We start from the raw sequence: 21,343 nt of genomic DNA, 5'->3' as shown, positions 1-21,343 counted from the left end.
CTGAGTGGCTCTCTGTTCCAATAACACCCGACTCTCCAAGAGCCAGATACATTCGGGGTATTTAAGAGACACTTAGAGAGGCACATGGATGGAAAAAAAAAAGGATTGATCTTTGAGTGGGTTAAAATGTTGGCATGTCATAGTAGGTGGACGGGCCTGCGCTGTGCTGCAGTGTTTGTTTATTCAGCGATACAGTGAGTTACAGGCCTTTCTGGCCCAAGAAACCTCACACCCTGCAACCAGCCTAATCACAGGACAATTTACAACGACCAATTAAACTACCAACTGTTCTTCTTTGGACTGTGGGAAGAAACCGGAGCACCTGGAGAAAGCTCACACAGCCATGGGGAGAACGTACAAACTCCTTACAGATGGTGCCGAAATTGAACACTAAACTATGGAACACCCCAAGCTGTAATGGCAGTACTGTGTTACACTACCATGTTCTGTTTAAGACAACCCAGCCTCTAATTCCATCACCCTGGGCTTCTGCCTCAAGGGAAATGAAATGAGTTTGAAAGAGCAAACGGCAAGGTGCAAAGGCTGATTCAGACCCAGCATGTTAACAGATTTAAGATGAACAGAGCCAGAAATATAAACATCTACAGAAAAACAGTGGCATTCTGTGTGTGTCCCAGCATTAGCTCATTGTTTGTGAGATCCTCTGGCCTGCAAGACGGATTGTCACTTGAAAGTAGTTAATGAAATGTTAAGTACTTTGGGCTATATGGGAATTAGGAGAGTGACTTCAGACATGCACCTTTGTGCCTGCGTTTGTCACCCTAGGTACTGTACCGAGACTCCTGCTCTGTTGTTCAATTCCCCACTCTGACCGCTTCCCTCTTCTCCTCACTTGCCTATCACCTCCCCGGTGCACTCCTCCTTCCCTTTCTCCCATGGTCCATTCTCCTCTCAGATTCCTTCTCCAGCTTAACCTTTTCCCTCGTCTCCCAGCTTTTTACTTCATCACACCTCGCTTCACCTATCACCTGCTAGCTTGTTCTCCTCATTCCCCTCCCCCGCTTCTTCTCCCTTCCTTTTCAGTCCTGATGAAGGGTCTTAGCCTGAAACATTGACTGTTTATTCCTCTCCATTGATATTGCCTCACTTAATGAGTTCCTCCAGCATTCTGTGTGTGTGCTTTGGATTTCCAGTATCTACATAATCTCTTGTGTCCATTGTCTCTTTGTTTTTGCTCCAGGCTGAGCAGGCAGAACTCAAGAGGCACAAGGAATCAGATCACAGCCCAGGCCCCAAAGTCAGGGGCAAGAAGCAGACTTTTCGGCAGGTTGGGGAAGATACCAGCAGGGTGGAGGTCTGGATCCACACTACCCATCCTCACTTCCTTCAGGGTAATGAGCTGAACAGGGATGAAGCGACTTCAGAGCAAGACGAAGACCTGGGAAATCTCTCTCCCAGTGATGTAAGTACATTGATAATGTCGACAAGTAATAGTTACTGTTCAAGATTGTTTAATGTCAGTGCCAGTGTAAAGGAGAACAGAATAATTGTTACTCCGGATCTGATACAGCACAAAAAAAACACAGTAAAGTAGAAAATAAATACAAATAACACGGTAAATATAAATACGTAAGATAGTTTCTATCCATAGATTGATTGTCTGTCCATAAAGTGACACTGGGTATACGAGTGTCTGTACATAAGGTGACTGACAGGAAATGATAAAGTAGTGGTGGTTGGGGGTGTGGAGGGGTGGGTGAGTGGGTGGAGGTGTTGATCAGCCTCACTGCTTGGGGAAAGTAACAGTTTTTGAGTCTGGTGGTCCTGATGTGGATTCTACACAGCCTCCTCCCTGATGGGAGTGGGACGAACAGTCCATGAGCAGGGTGGGTGGGATCTTTCATGATGTTACTGGCCCTTTTCCAGCTCCTTTCTGTATATCTGTCATTGCTGGTGGGTAGGTGGGTACCGGTGATGCTTTTGACTGTCTGTTGTGGAGTAATACAAAGGGCAAGATAGTGAAGTAGTGTTTATGGATTCCTAAAACATTGAGTGTGTGTGTTCAGACTCCTGAACCACCTCCCTGATGGTAGTAATGAGAAGAGCGCGTGTCTGGATGGTACAGGTTCTTAATGATGGATGCTGCCTTCTTGATGGTGGGGAGGCTGGTGTCCATGATAAGCAACACTCACAACACGCTGGAGGAACTCAGCAGGTCGGGCAGCATCTGTGGAAACGATCAGTTGACGTTTCGGGCCGGAACCCTTCGTCAGGACTGAAGAGGGAAGGAGCAGAGGCCCTATAAAGAAGGTGGGGGGAGGGTGGGAAGGAGAAGGCTGGTAGGTTCCAGGTGAAAAACCAGTAAGGGGAAAGATAAAGGGGTGGGGGAGGGGAAGCAGGGAGGTGATAGGCAGGAAAGGTGAAGGAATAGGAGAAAACACAATGGGTAGTAGAAGGAGGTGGGACCATGAGGGAGGTGATAGGCAGCTGGGGGCAGGGGGCAGAGTGACATAGGGATAGGGAAAGGGAGGGGGAGGGAATTACCAGAAGTTGGAGAATTCTATGTTCATACCAAGGGGCTGGAGACTACCTAGACGGTATATGAGGTGTTGCTCCTCCAACCTGAGTTTAGCCTCATCATGGCACTATAGGAAGCCATGTATGGACATATCCGAATGGGAATGTGAAGCAGAGTTGAAGTGGGTGGCTACTGGGAGATCCTGTCTGTTTTGGCGGACGGAGCGGAGGTGCTCGACGAAGCGGTCCCCCAATCTGCGTTGGGGTTCACCGATGTAGAGGAGGCCGCACCGGGAGCACCGGATGCAATAGATGACCCCAACAGACTCATAAGTGAAGTGTTACCTCACTTGGAAGGACTGTTTGGGGCCCTGAATGGTGGCAAGAGAGGAGGTGTAGGGACAGGTGTAGCACTTGCGCTTACAGGGATAAGTGCCAGGTGGGAGATCCGTGGGGAGGGACGTGTGGACCAGGGAGTCGCGGAGGGACCGATCTCTGTGGAAGGCAGAGAGGGAAGGATGTGCTTAGTGGTGGGGTCTTGTTGAAGGTGATGGAAGTTGCGGAGGATAATGTGCTGGATCCGGAGGCTGGTGGGGTGGTAGGTGAGTACGAGGGGAACTCTGTCCCTGTTGTGGTGGCGGGAGGATGGGGAGAGAGCCGAAGTGCGGGAAATGTCTGTCTGTCTCTTGTTTTACGACGGTTGGCATCCAGCTTAATGGTGCATTACTGCCACCCTCTGCTCCAGAATGTGCACTAGACATACATTCTAAATCCCTTCACCCAATCTCTCACACACACACACACACACACCTACACTTCACCCTCCCATCTTTGACCATCCTAGTATCCTATTCCTGTTTATTCATCATATTCTATAAAAAAAACCCTGTACCCCTTAAAAACGCTAAAAATACCCGGACTTGTGCTCTCTCACCCATGCCCAGCAACCCTTTTAATGTGAATTCTTGCAATCCCAACTCCCTTAATTTATTTCTCATCATCTCTCTCTGTATCCCATACTTCCTGCAACACAAAACTACATGTTCTGCTGACTTCTCTTCCTGACATTCCTCACACAATCCTGTCTGGTGTTTCCCTATCATTTTCAATGTTTTGTTTAATGCACAATGCCCCAGCCTTAACCTAGTCCACACAGTTTCCTCTCTTCTGTTTCCATTACCTACCCTAGTAACTGCAACACTCTTGGATTTGATATAAATGCCTCCCTTTCCCCTCCCTGTCCCCTCCTTCTTGCCACATTCGGTTGACTTTTTCCCAGATTACACACTTAACCTCTGCTTTACTGATACTAATGTGCATTTCCACATTTTCTTTCTTTAATGCCCTCTTTGCCAACTCATCCACCCTCTCATTCCCCTTCACCCCTACATGTGCTGGAACCCATAGAAATTTTACCTGACCTCCCTGATTTGCAATTCTTGTAACTAACTGAAGGACTTCATCTTGCCGACTGTTTGTGTGAAAAGACCTTAAACTTGCTAGAACTGAGGATGAATCTGAACATATCAATGCTTTGGCTTGTCTGGCTTTCTGCACCCATTGCAACGCAACCAACACTGCCAGCATCTCCACTGTAAACACCCCTAACTTATTAGATGTTCTTCTGCTGATTCCAATTTCTTTTGCTGGTATTACCACCCCAAACCCTGTCACTCCTGTTTCAGGTTCCTTCTCACCATCTGTATAAATGTGAGTATAATCACTATACTTTTCCATCACATGACAGTTAAATGCATTTACCAAATCTGTTTTATATCTTTCTTTCCTTTTTACCTCTAACAAATGCCAGTCTGTGTCATGCCATACAAGCTTCCATGGAGCTACAATCGGATAAACTACTGAAGGACTTATCCTCAGATCAAACACTCCACATTCTTTCGCCATATTATTCCCTACCCGACTAAAGGTATCCCTCTGAAACCTCCCATTTTCCCAGCACTCCTGCAACACTCCTTTAGTAAGGTGAGAATCATTGTGCCCCTGCAAGTTAGCCCAGTAGTTTGCCATCAGTTGCATCCTTCTTAGTTCCAAAGGCATTATTCCCATTTCTACCTGGAGTGCTGACACTGGTGACGTTTTAAAAGCCCCACTGCACACTCTCAAGGCCTGAGCCTGAATCACATCCAGTTTCCTTATATCAAGTCTCCTTCAACTCCTAATGAAGTGTAGTCAGTGGTGTGCTTTCTTCGTGATTCCATCAATCAGGAGTAGGCAGTGCGTGCTTAAAATGAATTTAATTAGCAAAAGAACCAAATCATTAACCAGACAGACAAAATCAAAATCAGGTTTATTATTACTGACTTGTGTCGTGAAATTGGTTGTTTTATGATAGGAGTATGTGCAAAGCATAAAATAATTACTATATAATAAGAAAATATAATGTAACAGAGGAATTGATAGTGGCTATGGATTTGTGGACAGTTTAGAGATCTGATACTGGGCACAAGAACAGGCAGAGAATGGAGGGATGTTTACCAGATACAGGCAGATGGTGTTAGTTTGGATTGGTGTCATGGTCAGCGCAGGCATAATGGCCGAAGGTGCTGTTCTTTTGTTGTATTGATCTATGTTTCTTGTATACAGTTCAAATTCTTTTTTTTTGTAATTTATTTTTTATTGAAGTTCATCATCAAACAAACATTTCCATAAGATGTATTTCAGATACTGTACATACATATCATGTAATCATATTTGTCACAAATCTCCACATAATATTTATCTGAGGTATACACTTATAGAAAGGCGAGGAAAGAAAGAACAATCGAAAGAAGAAAACTATGTAGAGTAGGGAGTGATTTTTTTTTACAACATATTCATTGACTTGTGAGAATGAAATCAGGCCTATGAGGTGTTATGTTGTTAAACCATTTTTTCCAGTATGAATAAAATTGTTCCAATTTATGAGTATATCATTGAAATTTGCAGAATATAACTTAATCGATCTACTCCCTGAACAAATAAGAGCCAAGAAACACGAATAATAATAAAAAAAGGTAACAAAGATGTGATTCCAAGGCTGGGGTCTCTAGATGACCCTGGGTTGAGCAAGAAGAAACGTCTAGCCGTGGGGGATAGCCCCTCCTACCTGTGAGTTGAGGGCCCCTGCTGCAGTACCTATAAAAGTAAGTAAAAAAAAAATCTGTCCATTACACAGAAATGGTTTCCCTGTGTATTCCTCCCATGTATATATTCTCATTTAAGTGGGGAAAAAGGAATGAGTGAATAAAAAAATTTTGAGTAATATAAAATCCACATTATAATACATTTTCTCGAGATAGGTATATCACCGTCTATTTTTGCTTCCGTTTAGTTTCTCAGCACTTTTAAAGTTAGTTAAACCTTATGGCTCTTCTGGAGAGGGTGAGGGCTGTCCTCTGAGAACTCACAGTCTCTTCCTAATATCCTTCTCTCGTCCTGTTCCCGTCTCCTGCTTTCTCGGTTCTCTTACTATTTCCCAAGCAGATCGGGATTACTGCTCAGCCAGACTTTTCCTTGGTTTGACCATGCTAACGGGCAGTCCTCTGTTATTCATGTCTGCAGTCGCCTCTTCCACCGTCTGATATAGTTGTATCCCTTCTTGGTAAAATAACCTCAGTTTAGCAGGGTACAGGGTTTGAAATTTAATCTTTTCTTGCTTTAATATTCGTTTTGCTTCGGAATATTCCTTCTGTTTCTGTAGGACCGCCGGGGGGTAATCATGATTGAAGTATATTAACTTCCCGTTCCAAAAAACCCCTCTTTTTACCCCAGGCCCTTCGTAGAATCTCTGCCTTGCTCTTAAATCGAAGAAATTTAAGTACTATTGAGTGCGGCTTACTTTCTCTGTCTCCGGGAGGCCTCCGGACGAGCGCACGATGTGCCCTCTCAATTTCAATCTCCATAGTCGGGGGAATCTCCAGCGTGTCCCGCAGCAGCTTTTCTACAAAGTCTATCATCGACAATCCCTCCGCTCCTTCGGGAACATTATAAATCCTGATTATTTTTCCGTCGCGGTCTTCCCTCCTGGTCAAGCAATTTACTTTCCTGTTGATTTAATACTTTTATCGTCTTACTTAGTATCCTTTCCACGTTTTGCACGCGATCTTCCACCTTCTCAATTCGAGTCTCTGCCACTGCTATTTTCTGATTGACGTTGGCGTGATCCGTCTTTATATCATTGAGTCGCTGCTTTATATCTTTTTGGACTTCCCTCATCTCCTCCAAAATCCTTATCATATTTGCCACTTCGCCTGCACGAGGCCCCGTGTCAGCTTTGCCACAATGCGCACATGTAGGAGAGCCACGCACTGTACCGCTCTCTTCCATATGCTCCGCAGTGGTGCTTTTTTTTTTATCTCCATTCTTTCTCCCCATTCTTGCCCCCCTTATCAATTCAGGTATTTTTGAAAGATCTTATATTTGATGGATTAACGGGGCAAAATATGCATTTTTCCAGAGGAGCTATTGATTTAAGCTGCCATTCTGAACGATGACGTCACCGGAACCCTATCCAGTTCAAATTCAAGTTTATTGCCATCTGTGCATATGTATGTACAAATGAAAGAGTGTTCCTCTGGAGGACAGTGTGTATGAAGTGTGTGGAATGCACTGCTTGTGTGGTTGTGGAGCCAGATTCAATGTGGTATTGAAAAGGGAGCTATACGGGTATTGAAAGAAGAGCAGGCTAGTGTGAAGAGAGTGGGGTGGGGTGTGGTGTGGTGGTGTGCTGAGACTAGCTGGTCATGCCATGGATGGACTGAATAGCATTCTCCTATGTTGTTATTTTTCTACAGTTCTGAACTTGTCAGTGATAGCTGTGTGCCTGATAAGGTACCAAACTGATATGTACGGTGTCTTTGTTCCACTTTGATCTGCAGTTGTTTTATTGGCTGTGTGGTTACAGGTCTTGCATTGCCCACTGAATTTTATGTCAGTCCTGTAATTCTTACTGTGCCCCATGCTGTTGGTTGACCATCCACCCCCACTTTCCTCTCTGACTACCAAGTGACTTGGCGCTGAGTTCCTTCAGCATTCCTGGTTGGGTAATTGGCAGGATCTTCTCTTGGGCATACCGTGCCAGTCTGATATTCGGTCTGCCCCAAAGGCAAACAAAGTCTAGAGTCTCAAAGTTATACAGCACAGAAGCATTCTGTCCAACATGTCCATACCTGATGTGTCCATGCCCACTAAAATTGCTATCAATTATTCCATTGCCTCCATTATGCCCATATCCTCCAGGTCTTTCTGATCCATGTACCTGTCCAAAAAGCCATTTAAACATTGTAATTATGCCCACCTATCCATCTCTACCACTTTGACAGCCTGTTTCCAAATACCCGCCTCATTGTGTGTTGGGAAAAGTTGCCCTCACGTCCCTTTTGAATATTTCTTGTTTCACCCTAAACCTGTCCCCTCTAGTTTTCGACTCCCCTGCCTGCAGTAAAACATGACCATCTTAGCGTGATTTTACATACCTCAACAAGGTCATCATCAGCCTCCTTTGCTCCAAGTAAAACAGCCACAGCCCAGCCAGAGTCTCTCCTTAAGTCCTCAGGAAGCTTTTCTGCACCCTCTGGTTTGATCACATCTTTCCTCTGGTGCGGCAAGCAAACTTAAATTCAAATTCAATATGTTATTGTAGTGAAGTTGATTAGAGTCTGATTTATTTCTCTTAGTACGTCGAAATCTAAAATTTGACTAAGCATAAATGGCAATATCCCGTGCTCTTGTAGAAGTATGCATGAGAACGCAGTCACAGTGAAGTATAGCAATTATAACATTACACCTCATTGATTGGCAATGATCACTTATCCTGAATGCATTTCACACGTAACAGAGGCCAGTTGATTCAGTTTGTTTCCCCTCTGATGAAGGATTTCCACCTTTCCCACGCCTGAAAGATGTAAGGAAAGCAAACTTCAAACAAGTCAAATATTAAAACCAAATCGCAATAAAAGCAGAGCCCAGGTCTGGCATCAATAGACTACTACATGTTGAAGTGTTTTGTACACGTAAATTTCTATTATATTTTCTCCACTTGTGAGGCTGACATGCCTGCCTCAATCGAAGAATAAGAAACATATGAGACATTTCAATTTCACGTCTGCTCTGTGGAATGTCTGCACTTCTTTGCCCCTTCACCTTCAATCAATCAATTATTTATTAAGTAGTTTAAAAGGTTCACTTTACATACTGTACAAGTTAGTGCCAGCAGAAGATTCTGTGTTGTGTTTGGTGTCGCAATGGAGCAACAGCAACGTGAGCATCACAGTGCTGCTGTGAGTGTTGGCATTGAAGCAGGGTATTGGTCAGGGGATCTGGGCAATGAATCGTTTGGGGGGACATGGGCAGGGTATCGATTGGGGGGGGTGTGGGCAGGGTATTGATCGGGCGGGGGGGAGACTTAGGCAGGGTCCGACAGTGGGGGGGGGGGGGCGTGGACAGGGACTGACTGGGGGTGGGGTGTGGGCAGGGTCCGACCAGGGAGGGGGGCTTGGGCAGGATATCAATTGCGGGGGGATGGCGGGGGGTGTGGGCAGAGTCCGACCAGGGAGGGGGGCTTGGGCAGGATACCAATGGCGGGAGGTGTGGACAGGGTCCGACTGGCGGGGTGTGTGGGCAGGGACCGACCCGGGAGGGGGGGGAGGTTGCGTGGGCAGGGACCAACCCGGGGGGGGGGTGTGGGCAGGTACCAACTGGGGGGGAGGGTGGGGAGGTGCACGTGGGCAGGGTACCAACTGGGGGAGGGGTGTGGGCAGGGTACCGACCGGGGGGGAACGTGGGCAGGGTACTGACCTTGGGGGGAGGGGCATTGGCAGGGTTCCGTCCAGGGGTGGGGGGGGGGTGGATGTGGGCAGGGTACTGGGGGGGGGCGGGAGCATGGGCAGGGTACCGACTGGGCAGATGTGGGCTATGGAAGCAAGCTGGCACTTACACAAGTATGTTGTTTGAGATGGCTGGCATTAATACTTTAGTTGCAAACTTGCAGACTTTTTTATAATCTTGCATTTTCTGATTTGGCATTCTCTTCGAGCCATTAGTGTGCTACAGCAGTAGAGCTCCAGACATCCAGCTTTGCTCCTGACCTCCAGTGCTGTCTGTGTGAAGGTTGCAGTGTCATCAGCCTGATGGAATTGTGTAAAATTGTTGTTGCTTGTGCTGTTCTGCTGAACTTTTTGGGCAGTAAGCGGTCTGCCCTCACACATCCTGAGTGTGTTGTTGTTGATGCATTTAGAACATAGACTATTACTGCACAACACAGGCTTTTTGGCCTATGAGGTTGTCACGACCTTTTAAACTACTCTATGATCAATCTATCCCTTTCCTTCCACATAACCATCCAAGTTTGGTCATCTGTGTGCTTATCTAAGAATCTCTTCAATGTCTGTCATGTACCTGCCTCTTGACATTCCCTTGTACTTTTCTCCAATCACCCTCTTGTATTAGTTATTTCTGCTGTGAGGAAAGTCTGGTCATCCATTTGATCTATTCCTCATCATCTTGTACTCCTCTATCGAGTTACCTCTCATCCTCCTTCACTAAGAAGAGAAAAGTCCTAGATCACTCAACCTACTCTCGTAAGACATGATGTGTAATCCAGGCCGTATCCTGGTAAATGTCCCCTCCACCCTCTCTCATGTTTTCACATTCTTGAACTAGATACTGAAATAGATACGGGAAATAGTGGAAGAACTTTGTTAGTCAGACAGCATCTGTGTCACAACTTCAGTGAAGGGTGTCTGACCCAAAATGTTATCTCTGTGCCCCTTTCGCTGGATGGTGCCTGAGCTCAGTATCTGCAGTGTTTTAAGTTGGAGCTGGATTGTCTATGATGATCAGTCAGTGTTCATTCCCACTTGCTACACCTTAGCATTGCCGATGTTCCACTGTAAGTGGGCATCTAATCCTGGATTGGTGTGTAGCAGATAAGCTTGTGTGCTGCAGTAGTGTTGCGGTTAGTGCAATGTTATTGGAACTCTCCTTATTCTGGAGTTCAGAGTTCAATTCGGGTGCTGTCTGTAAGAGGTTTGTACGTTCTGCCCATGAAGCGTGGGTTTTCTCCTACAGTCCAAAGGCATACTGGTTAGTAGGTTAGTTGGTCACTGTAAATTGTTCTGTCATTAGGTTAGTGTTAAAGAGGTGGTTTGCTGGATGATGCCGCTCATTGGTTTGGAAAGGCCTGTTCTGCATCGTATCTCTAAATAAATAAATAAATAAAACAAACTATCGTTGCTCACTGACCATCTCCACAAGAGAGCCTGACCATGTACTCTTGATGCTCAAAGACATTACCATTGCTAAAAATCCTTCATCCACATCTGGGGAGACATCACTGATCAGAACTCACAGCATCTTAGATTCATTGAACACTGCAGCATAGAAACTGTTGCTTTGGCTAATGAAGTTTGTGCCGAACTATTACTCAGCTGAGTCCTATTAACCCACCCCTTGAATATAGCCCTCCATACCTCTGCCAGCCAAACTGTTGAAATCGAGCCCACATATATCTCTTCCACTGGCAGCTCATTCCAAAGTTGCACCACCCTCTGACTGAAGAAGATACCCCTCAGATTTCCCTTAAATATTTCAACTTTCACCTTTAACCTATGAACTCTAGTTCTAGATTCACCCAATCTGAGTGGAAAAAGCCTGCTTGCATTTACCCTCTCTACAGCATTACTACCATGGCTAGAAGGGCAGCTCAGAGGCAGGGTATTCCTAACACTTCAGCTCAGGATTGTAAAGGAATTTTTCCACTTGCCTGGGTGAGTTCTCAGGAAGCTTGTCACCATTCACTTTTTAAAGTCTGAATGTTGGGCAGCAACACGCACATCCCATGAACAACGTGTCGTTCAGTATCCTAGGTGCAGGCTCTACAATACAAAGCCACAGAAAGCATTGAATGCTTAAACGTTTACCAGTTCTATTCTAGTTCGTTCAATTCTTCGCTTTATGTGAGATACCTGAGACGAGAGTGACCACACATATCAGTTCTGTGTTCTTGAAATAATTAGCAGCGTGTTACATTTATATGTAATGAGCAGAGCGGTCTTGGCAAGGTGCTGAAGATGCACGCTTGCTGGAGACCAGCTACAGAAAGCAAGCAACAGAGTTTATTTCTGGATGTTGCACAATGCTGCAGACCACCTGAGCTGTGAGATGTGCTTGCTTGCTCGCTTAGAGACTGAGGCCTGCGGTGTGCGATTGCTCACTCGGACTGCAGAAGCACTGTGACGTGCTAGTGGCTATCGTTGTCTCTGAATGCGGGCTGCTAGCCTGTAGAGGATTCTCCCAGCAGTGTTGTTCACCTGGTTCCTCTAAGTGTTGTTAAATATTCAGCAATCTTTCCCAAATATCTGTTCCTCCATTAGAAGTTATTGATCAGATGGGTACGGAAGACAGTCCTTGTCATAGAGTCCTAACAATATTGTATGACGGCACAATAGCGTAGCTGTAGCGTAATGCTTTTCAGTTCCAGCAGTCGGGGCCACTTTCTGCCACTGTCTGTAAAGAATTTGAGCATTCTTCTGATCATCGCGTGCACCTTCAGCACCTTGCCAAGACCACTTTGCTCATCACATATAAATGTAACACACTGCTAATTACTCAAAGTGCTCCAGTTCCTCCCACATCTCAAAGCTGTCTAGGTTAGGGTTAGAAAGTTATGGGCATGCTACGTTGGTGCCAGGGGCATGGCGATACTTGCAGTTTGCGCACAGGACGTTCTGGGATTGTGTTGGTTGTTGACACGAACACCACATTTCATTATATGTTTCGATGTTCATTAGAAATGAGAACAATACAGTACAGTACAGGCCCTTCGGTTCACAAAGTGGTGCCTACCCCTAAATCTGCTCTAAAATCAATCCAACCCTGCTCCCCCACATAGCAGTCCATTTTCTTTTAATCCATGTGCTAAATCTCCTCTGCATTCTCTCTAAAGCTTTCACATCCTTCCTATTCTGAGGTGACCAGAACTGAACACAATACTCCTAGTCTGGTCTAACCAGAATTTTATAAAGCTGCAATATTACTTCATGCTCTGACTAATGAAGGCTGACACACCATACGTCTTCCTTTCTCAGGTGCCCAAATCTGCTCTCGATACTCAAAGTAAGGCCTCACCAGTGCTTTATAAAGTCTCAACATTTCATCCTTGCTTTTATATTCTAGTCCTTTTGAAATGAATGCCAACATTGCATTTGCCTTCCTCACCCCAGAGTCAACCTGCAAATTAACCTTTGGGGGATCCTGCACAACAACTCCCTTTATGCCTCAGTTTTTTGTATTTTCTGTCCACTTAGAAAATTGTCAAATCTTTAATTTCTTCTACCAAAATGCATGACCATACACTTCCCAATACTGTATTCCATCTGCCATTTCTTTGCCCATTCTCCTAATTCGTATAAGTCCTTCTGTAGCCTCTCTACTTCCTCAAAACTACCTAGCCCTCCCCCTATCTTCATATCGTGTTCAGACTTAGAAACAAAGCCAGCAATTCCATCATTCAAATCATATAACATGAAAAGAATTGGTCCCAACACAGATCCTTCTGGAACACCAGTTGTAATCGGCAACCAACCAGAAAAGGCTCCTTTTATTCTCAATCTTTGGCTTCTACCAATCAGCCACTGCTTTATCCGTGCTAAAATCTTTCCTGTAATACCATGGGCTCATAGCTGGTTAAGTAGCCTCATGTGTGGCACCTTGTCAAAGGCCTTCTGAAAATCAAAGTACACAACATCTCCTTTGTCTATCCTGCTTGTTAGTTCTTCAAAGAATTCCAACAGATTTGTCAAACAAGATTTTCCCTTGAAGAGACCATGCTGACTACAGCCTATTTTATCATGTGCCTCCAAGGATGGTAGACTGCCAAAGGACATCCTCTATGGAAAACTAGCAACAGGCAAGGGGGATGTTGGTAGACCCCGCTTCGCTTCAAGGAGCTCTGCAAGCGCAACATGAAAGCCTTAAAAATCAACATAGAGTGTTGGGAGGATACAGCAGATGACCGCAACAAATGGCGAGGTACTCTTCAGCAACACCTAGAGCAAGGCGAAAGAGTGATCGTGAGTCAGTTTGAGGAGCGGAGGGCTACACGAAGAGGACAGCGGACAACAATTCCACAATGCCCTACACATGCAGCCACAGTGGCAGAGCCAGCCGTTCCAGGGTCAGCCTCAATAGCCACAGTTGACGCTACTCGACAAACCAGTGTCTACCAGAGGCGCAGTACCCATTGTTGACCACGACCAACGGAGGCCACACACCAAGTATCCTGAGACCTCATCCTTAATAATTGACTTCAACGTCTTCCAAACAACTGTGGTCAGACTAACTGGCCTGTAGTTTCCTTTCTTCTGCCCCTTTCCCTTCTTGAGTGGAGTGACATTTGCAATTTTCCAGTCTTCTGGAACCATTCCAGAATCTAGTGATTCTTGAAAAATCATTAGTAATGCCTCCACAATCTCTTCAACCACCTCTTTCAGAACCCTGAGGTGTGCACCATATGGTCCAAGTGACTTATCTACCTTCAGACCTTTCAGTTTCCCAAAAGCCTTCTCTCTAGTTATGGTAACTTCACACACTTCATGACCCTTGACACCTGGAGTTTCCACCAAACTGCTAGTGTCTTCCACAGTGAAGATTGATGCAACATACTTATTCAGTTCAACCGCCATTTCATTGTCCCCCTTTACTACGTCTCCAGCATTGTTTTCCAGCAGTCCGATATCCACTGTCACCTCTCTTTTACACTTTATGTATCTGAAGAAACTTTTGGTATCCTCTTTAATATTATTGGCTTGCATATTTTCGTATTCCATCTTTACCTTCTTAATGATTTTTTTTTAAACTTGCCTTCTGTTGGTTTTTAAAAGCTTCCAAATCCTCTATCTTCCAACTGATTTTATGCCCTCTCTTTGGCTTTTTATCACAGCAAGGGAAAATCTGCAGATGCTGGAAATCCAAGCAACACACACAAAATGCTGGAGGAACTCAGCAGGCCAGGCAGCATCTATGGAAAAAGGTACAGTCGACAGGTCCTGCCAAAGGGTCTAGGCCCGAAATATCAACTGTACTTTTTTTTCCATAGATGCTGCCTGTTCTGCTGAGTTCCTCCAGCATTTTGTGTGTGTTGTTTGGTTTTTATGTTGTCTTTGACTTGTCTTGTTAACGATGGTTGTGTCATCTTTCCTTTAGAATACTTCTTCCTCGTTGGGATGTGTATATCCTATGTCTTCTGAATTGCTTCCAGAAATTCCAGCCATTGCTGCTGCGCCATCATCCCTGCCAGTGTTCTTCTCCAATCAATTCTGGCCAATTCCTCTCTCATGCCTCTGTAATTCCCTTTTCTCCACCATAATACTGATACATTTGACTTTAGCTTCTCCTTCTCAAATTTCAGGATGAGTTTGATCATTTTATGATCACTTGCTCCTAAGGGTTCTTTTACCTTCAGCTCTCTCATCAATTCAGGTTTATTGCATAACACCCAATACAGAATCTCTGATCCCCTCGTGGGCTCAATCACGAGCTGCTCCAAAAAGCCATCTCATAGGCACTCTAGAAACTTCCCCTCCTGGAATCCAGCACCAAGCTGATTTTCCCAATCTACCAGCATATTGAAATCCCCCATGACTATTGTAACATTACCCTTCTGACATTCATTTGCTATCACCCATTGTAATTTGTAGACCACGTCCTTACTATTGTTTAGAGGTCTGTATACAACTCCCATCAAGGTTCCATCAAACTCCCATTAATGCATGGAATATAAGAAATAAGGTGGATGATCTTGTTGCACTTTTCCAGACTGTTGGGTATGATGTTGTGGCCATCACTGAATCGTGGCTGAAGGATGGTTGTAGTTGGGAGCTGAATGTCACATTGTATTGGAGGGATAAGAAAGTAGGCAGAGGGGGTGGTGTGGCTCTGCCGGTAAAGAATGGCATCAAATCTTTTGAAAGATGTGACATAGGATTGGAAGATGTTGAATCCTTGTGGGTTGAGTTAAGAAACTGCAGGAGTAAAAAGACCCTGATGGCAGTTATATACCGGCCTCCAAACAGTGGCTGGGATGTGGACCACAGATTACAACAGGAAATAGAAAAGGCATGTCAAAAGGGCAAAGTTATGATCGTCATGGGAGATTTCAACATGCAGGTAGATTGGAAAAATGAGGTTGGTAATGGATCTCAAGAGAGTGAGTTTGTTGAATGCCTACAAGATGGCTTTTTAGAGCAGTTTGTCATTGAGCCTCCTAAGGGAACAGCGATACTGGATTGGGTGTTATGTAATGAACCAGAGGTGATTAGGGAGCTTAAGTTAAAGGAACCCTTAGGAGACTGTGATCTCAATATGACTGAGTTTAACTTGATAGGGAGAAAGTAAAGCCTGATGTAGCAGTGTTTCAGTGGAGTAAAGGAAATTACAGTGGTATGAGAGAGGAGTTGGCCAAAGTAATTTGGAAGATGCTGGCACAGATGTCAGCAGAGCAGCAATGGCTTGAGTTTCTGCGAAAAATGAGGAAGGTGCAGGATAGATGTATTCCAAAAACAAATAAATACCCAAATGGCAAAATAGTACAACCGTGGCTGACAAGGGAAGTCAAAGCTGATGTAAAAGCAAAACAGAGAGCATACAACAAAGCAAAAATTAGTAGGAAGATAGAGGATTGGAAAACTTTTAAAAACCTACAGAATGCAACTAAAAGAATCATTAGGAGGGAAAAGATGAAATATGAAAGCAAGCTAGCAAACAGTATCAAGGTGGAAAGAAAAAGCTTTTTCAAGTATATTAAAAATAAAAGAGAGATGAGAGTGGATATAGGACTGCTAGAAAATGAGGCCAGAGAAATAATAATGGGGAACAAGGAGATGGCAGATGAACTAAATGAATATTTTGCATCAATCTTCACTGTGGGAGACACCAGCAGTGTGCCAGGTGTTGAAGGGTGTGAGAGAAGAGAAGTGGGTGCAGTTAAGTATTACAATGGAGAAGCTGCTCAAAAAGCTAAAAGACCTAAAGGTGCATAAGACACCAGGACCAGATGAACTGCACCCTAAGGTTCTGAAAGAGGTAGTAGTAGAGACTGTGGAGGCATTAGAAAATGATCTTTCAAGAATCATTCAAGCACTCTGGTATGGTTCCAGGGGACTAGAAAATTGCGAATGTTACTCCAGTCGTTAAGAAAGGAGGAAGGCAGCAGAAAGGAAATTATAGACCAGTTAGCCTGACCTCAATGGTTGGGAAGATGTTTGAGTCAATTGTTAAGGATGAGGTTATGGAGTACTTGGTTACACAGGACAAGATAGGACAAAGTCAGCATGGTTTCCTCAAGGAAAATCTTGCCTGATGAATCTTCTGGAATTCTTTGAGGAGATTACAAGTAGGATTGATAAAGGGGATACAGTGGATGTTGTATGTTTGGATTTTCAGGTGGTCTTTGAGAAGGTGCCACACATGCTTACCAAGATAAGGGCCCATGGTATTACAGGAAAGTTACTGTCATGGTTAGAGCATCGGCCGATTGGTAGGAGGCGAGAGTGGGAATAAAAGGATCCTTTTCTGGTTGGCTGCCAGTGACTAGTGGTGTTCTGCAAAGGTTGGAGTTGAGACTGCTTTTTATGCTGTATATCAGTGATTTAGATGATGGAATAAATAGCTTTGTTGCCAAGTTTGCAGATGATACGAAGATTGGTGGAGGGGCAGGTCATGTTAGGAAACAGGAAGGCTGCAGAAAGACTTAGACAGATTAGGAGAGTTGGCAAGAAAGTGGCAAATGAAATACAGTGTTGGAAAATGCATGGTCATGCACTTTAGTAGACGAAATCATTGTGAGACTATTTCCTAAATGGGGAGAAAATCCAAAAATCTGAGATGCAAAGGGACTTGGGAGTCCTTGTGCAGAACACCCTAAAGGTTAACTTGCAGGTTGAGTTGGTGGTGAGGAAGGCAAATGCAATGTTAGTATTAATTTCAAGAGGTCTAGAATACAAGAGCAGGGCTGTGATGCTGAGGCTTCATAACGCACTGGTGAGGCCTCACCTTGAGTATTGTGAACAGTTTTTGGCTCCTCAACTAATAAAAGATGTGCTGGCATTGGAGGGGGTTCAGAGGAGGTTCACAAGGACAATCCTGGGAATGAAAGGGTTATCATATGAGGAATATTTGATGGCTCCAGGCCTATGTTTGTTGGAATTTAGAAGAATGGTGTGGGATCTCATTGAAACCCTTTGAATGTTGAAAGGCCTAGACAGAGTAGATGTGGAAAAGATGTATCGCATGGTGGGGGAATCTACAACGAGGGGACGGGCTCAGAATAGAAGGTTGTCCATTTAAAGCAGAGATGCGGAGAAATTTATTTAGCCAGACAATGGTAAATTTGTGGAATTTGTTACTACATGCAGCTGTGGAGGCCAGGTTGTTGTGAGTATTTCAGGTGGAGATTGATAGGTTCTTGATTGGCCAGAGCGTCAAAGGTTATGGGCAGATAGCTGGGAGTGAGGCTGAACTGGGGGAAAGAACATGATCAGCCGTGATTGAATGGTGGAGCAGACTCGATGGACCACATGGCCTAATTCTGCTCCTGTATCTTATGGTCTTTTTACCCATGCCTTTCCTTAGCTCTATCCACAGTGATTAAACGCTTTCCAGCCCTATGTCACCTCTTTCCAAAGAAGTTCTCTTTATCTAGTTTTAGGACTTATATGAAGATCTGATCATATTTTAGATCATATTTATGCAGAAATAGAGAAAATCCTACAAGGTTCACAGACTTTCTAGCACCACTGTATATGTGGGGTGGGTGACTACAGGCTGGTTCTGAGGCACTTTAGAGGTGTATATGTAGAGTGCAGGTTGTAGGCTGGAAGCTGGTTGAGTTGGAGTGGGGTATATAATAATACTTCATTGATCCCCAGTGGGAAAATCTTCCATTACAGCAGCAATGTTTCAAAACGCACTTCGCAGTTTGCCTTACTAATAATACAAACAGAATAATAATATACCAAAATAGTGTACCAATGTGCAATAATAATGTACAAAATAATGAACAGACTATTGTACTATGATGTGTGTTCTCCTGTCGCACAGAGATGAACTGGTGTATGTATTCCATTTGGTAGGAAAGGTTTTCTGTAATGACCCTTGTGACAGTGGAGCTGAATGAGCCTGTTTGAAAGGGTGCTCCACTGCTTGTTCAGTAGGTCATGGAGAGGATGTGCCTGATTGTCCATAATGGTTAACAGTTTGTTTAGTGACCTCCTCTCCACCACAAACTCAAAAGATTCCAGGTTGTAGACATAGATGGATCTAGCCTTTTTTTTGTAGGGTGATAGATTACTGGCTGTTCTGATTCAATTTAGGGGTGTATATAGAGTGAGGGTTATAGGCTGGAATCCGGTTGTATTGGAGTGGGGTATATATGCAGGGTGATAGATTACTGGCTGTTCTGATTCAGTTTAGTGGTGTATATATAGAGTGCGGGTTATAGGCTGGAATCCGGTTGTATTGGAGTGGGGTATATATGCAGGGTGATAGATTACTGGCTGTTCTGATTCAGTTTAGTGGTGTATATATAGAGTGAGGGTTATAGGCTGGAATCTGGTTGTATTGGAGTGGGGTATATATGCAGGGTGATAGATTACTGGCTGTTCTGATTCAGTTTAGTGGTGTATATATAGAGTGAGGGTTATAGGCTGCAATCTGGTTGTATTGGAGTGGGTTATATAGGCAGAGTGATAGACTACTGGCTGGTTCTGAGGCAGCGTAGGGGTGTCTATGGAGTGAAGGTTATAGGCTGAAGTCTGGTTGTATTAGAGTGGGTTATATATGCAGAGTGATAGATTACTGGCTGGTTCTGAGGCAGCGTAGGGGTGTCTATGGAGTGAAGGTTATAGGCTGAAGTCTGGTTGTATTAGAGTGGGTTATATATGCAGAGTGATAGATTACTGGCTGGTTCTGAGGCAGCGTAGGGGTGTCTATGGAGTGAAGGTTATAGGCTGCACTCTGGTTGAGAGGAACTTGGAGAGCAGGGTGTCTTGTGCAGAGGGATCTGGTTTAAGGGATTAGTAACGTTATGCACAGGGTGACTGAGTGAGTTATGTGCTGGCATCTAATTGAGAACAGCATCTGATGGTTATCTGATCGATGACCGTTTTCTGAACTCTGGTAGATAACTGGCTAGAAATGGGCTGCAGCTTTTGGTTTTAATATATGGCATATTGTTTATGTTTTATGTGGAGATTGCAATCAGTTTTTGGCTCCTTTCCTTGGCAGGAGTAGTGGTCAGGGCTGCTGCCGACTATCTTGGGGGAGGTCTGTTTTTATGATGTTCACTTGGTACGTTTAACCTATTGAATGGATGCTGTCTTACTTTGCTGTGCCCTCTGACTGGACACTCTAATACGTTGCCATTGGGCTGTGTTTCAGCAGCCTCCTGTGCTGGTTTCCCATCAGCACTTTTGCCACTGTTGTAACCTGTCAGCTGCTGCAATACAGAATGTAGAACGGTGTAGCACAGTACCTGCTTTTTGGCTCATCCTGTGTGCCGACCCTTTAACCTACTATAAGATCGATCAAATTCTTCCCTCCCACATGGCTCTCTATTTTACTATCATCCATTTGTCTATCTGAGAGTCCCTTGAATGCCCCTAATGTATCCGCCTCTACCACCACTCCTGGCAGTGCATTCGACGCGCCCACTGCTCTGTGTGTTTAAAAAAAAACTACTATCATCCCCTCTATGCATTTCTCCAAATCAGCTTAAAAGTATGTCTGCTGGTATCAGACATTTCCATTAGAACCATAGAACACTACAGCACAGAAAACAGGCCATTCGGCCCTTTTAGTCTGTGCCGAAACTTTATATATTCCACTAGTCCCATTGACCTGCACCCAGTCCATAACCCTCCAGACCTCTCCCATCCATGTATCTATCCAATTTGTTCTTAAGAGTGAGCCGGCATTTACCACGTCAGATGGCAGCTGTTTCCACACTCCCACCACTCTCTGAGTGAAGAAGCTCTCACTAATGTTCCCCCTAAACCTTTCCCCTTTCACCCTAAAGCCATGTCCTCTCGTATTTATCTCTCCTAATCTAAGTGGAAAGAGCCTACTGGCACTTACTCTGTCTACACCCCTCATAATTTTGTAAACCTCTATCAAATCTCCCCTCATTCTTCTACGCTTCAAGGAATAAAGTCCTAACCTATTCAATCTTACCCCGTAACTCAACTCCTGAAGACCCGGCAACGTCCTAGTAAATCTTCTCTGCACTCTTTCAATCTTACTGATATCCTTTCTATAGTTAGGTGACCAGAACTGCACTCAATACTCCAAATTTGGCCTCACCAATGTCTTATACAACCTCACCATAACATCCCAACTTGTATACTCAGTACTTTGATTTATGAATGCCAGAATGCCAAAAGCCTTCTTTACAACCCTGTCCACCTATGATGCTACTTTCAGGGAATTATGTATGTGAACTCCCAGATCCCTTTGTTCCTCTGCACTCCTCAGTGCCCTACCATTTACTGTATATGTCCTACCTTGATTTGTCCTTCCAAAATGCAACACCTCACACTTGTCTGCATTAAGTTCCATCTGCCATTTTCTGGCCCATTTTTCCAGTTGGTCCAGATCCCCCTGCAAGCTTTGAAAGCCTTCCTCGCTGTCCACAACGCCTCCAATCTTAGTGTCATCAGCAAACTTGTTGATCCAATTTACCACATTATTATCTAGCTCATTGATATAGACAACAAACAACAATGGTCCCAGCACAGATCCCTGAGGCACACCACTAGTCACAGGCCTCCAGTCTGAGAAGCAATCATCCACTACCACTCCCTGTCTTCTCCCA

The 21,343-nt window shown here is 44.4% G+C and overlaps 1 protein-coding gene across 1 annotated transcript in view; it reads left to right on the top strand.

The window, feature by feature from the left end:
• The window catches only part of smg6 (SMG6 nonsense mediated mRNA decay factor), a 527,995-nt gene that overhangs the window by 58,561 nt on the left and 448,091 nt on the right, over nucleotides 1-21,343 (top strand). Inside the window, exon 7 of the mRNA XM_072243359.1 lies at nucleotides 1,202-1,423. Within this exon, the coding sequence (XP_072099460.1) occupies nucleotides 1,202-1,423 (222 nt within the window). The remainder of the gene's footprint in view (nucleotides 1-1,201; nucleotides 1,424-21,343) is intronic.

The sequence above is a fragment of the Mobula birostris genome, chromosome 25 (assembly GCF_030028105.1).
Source record: "Mobula birostris isolate sMobBir1 chromosome 25, sMobBir1.hap1, whole genome shotgun sequence".
NCBI classification, from domain to species: domain Eukaryota; kingdom Metazoa; phylum Chordata; class Chondrichthyes; order Myliobatiformes; family Myliobatidae; genus Mobula; species Mobula birostris.
Note: the sequence above shows the minus strand (reverse complement) of the source record. Positions and strands in the feature narration are given on the sequence as shown.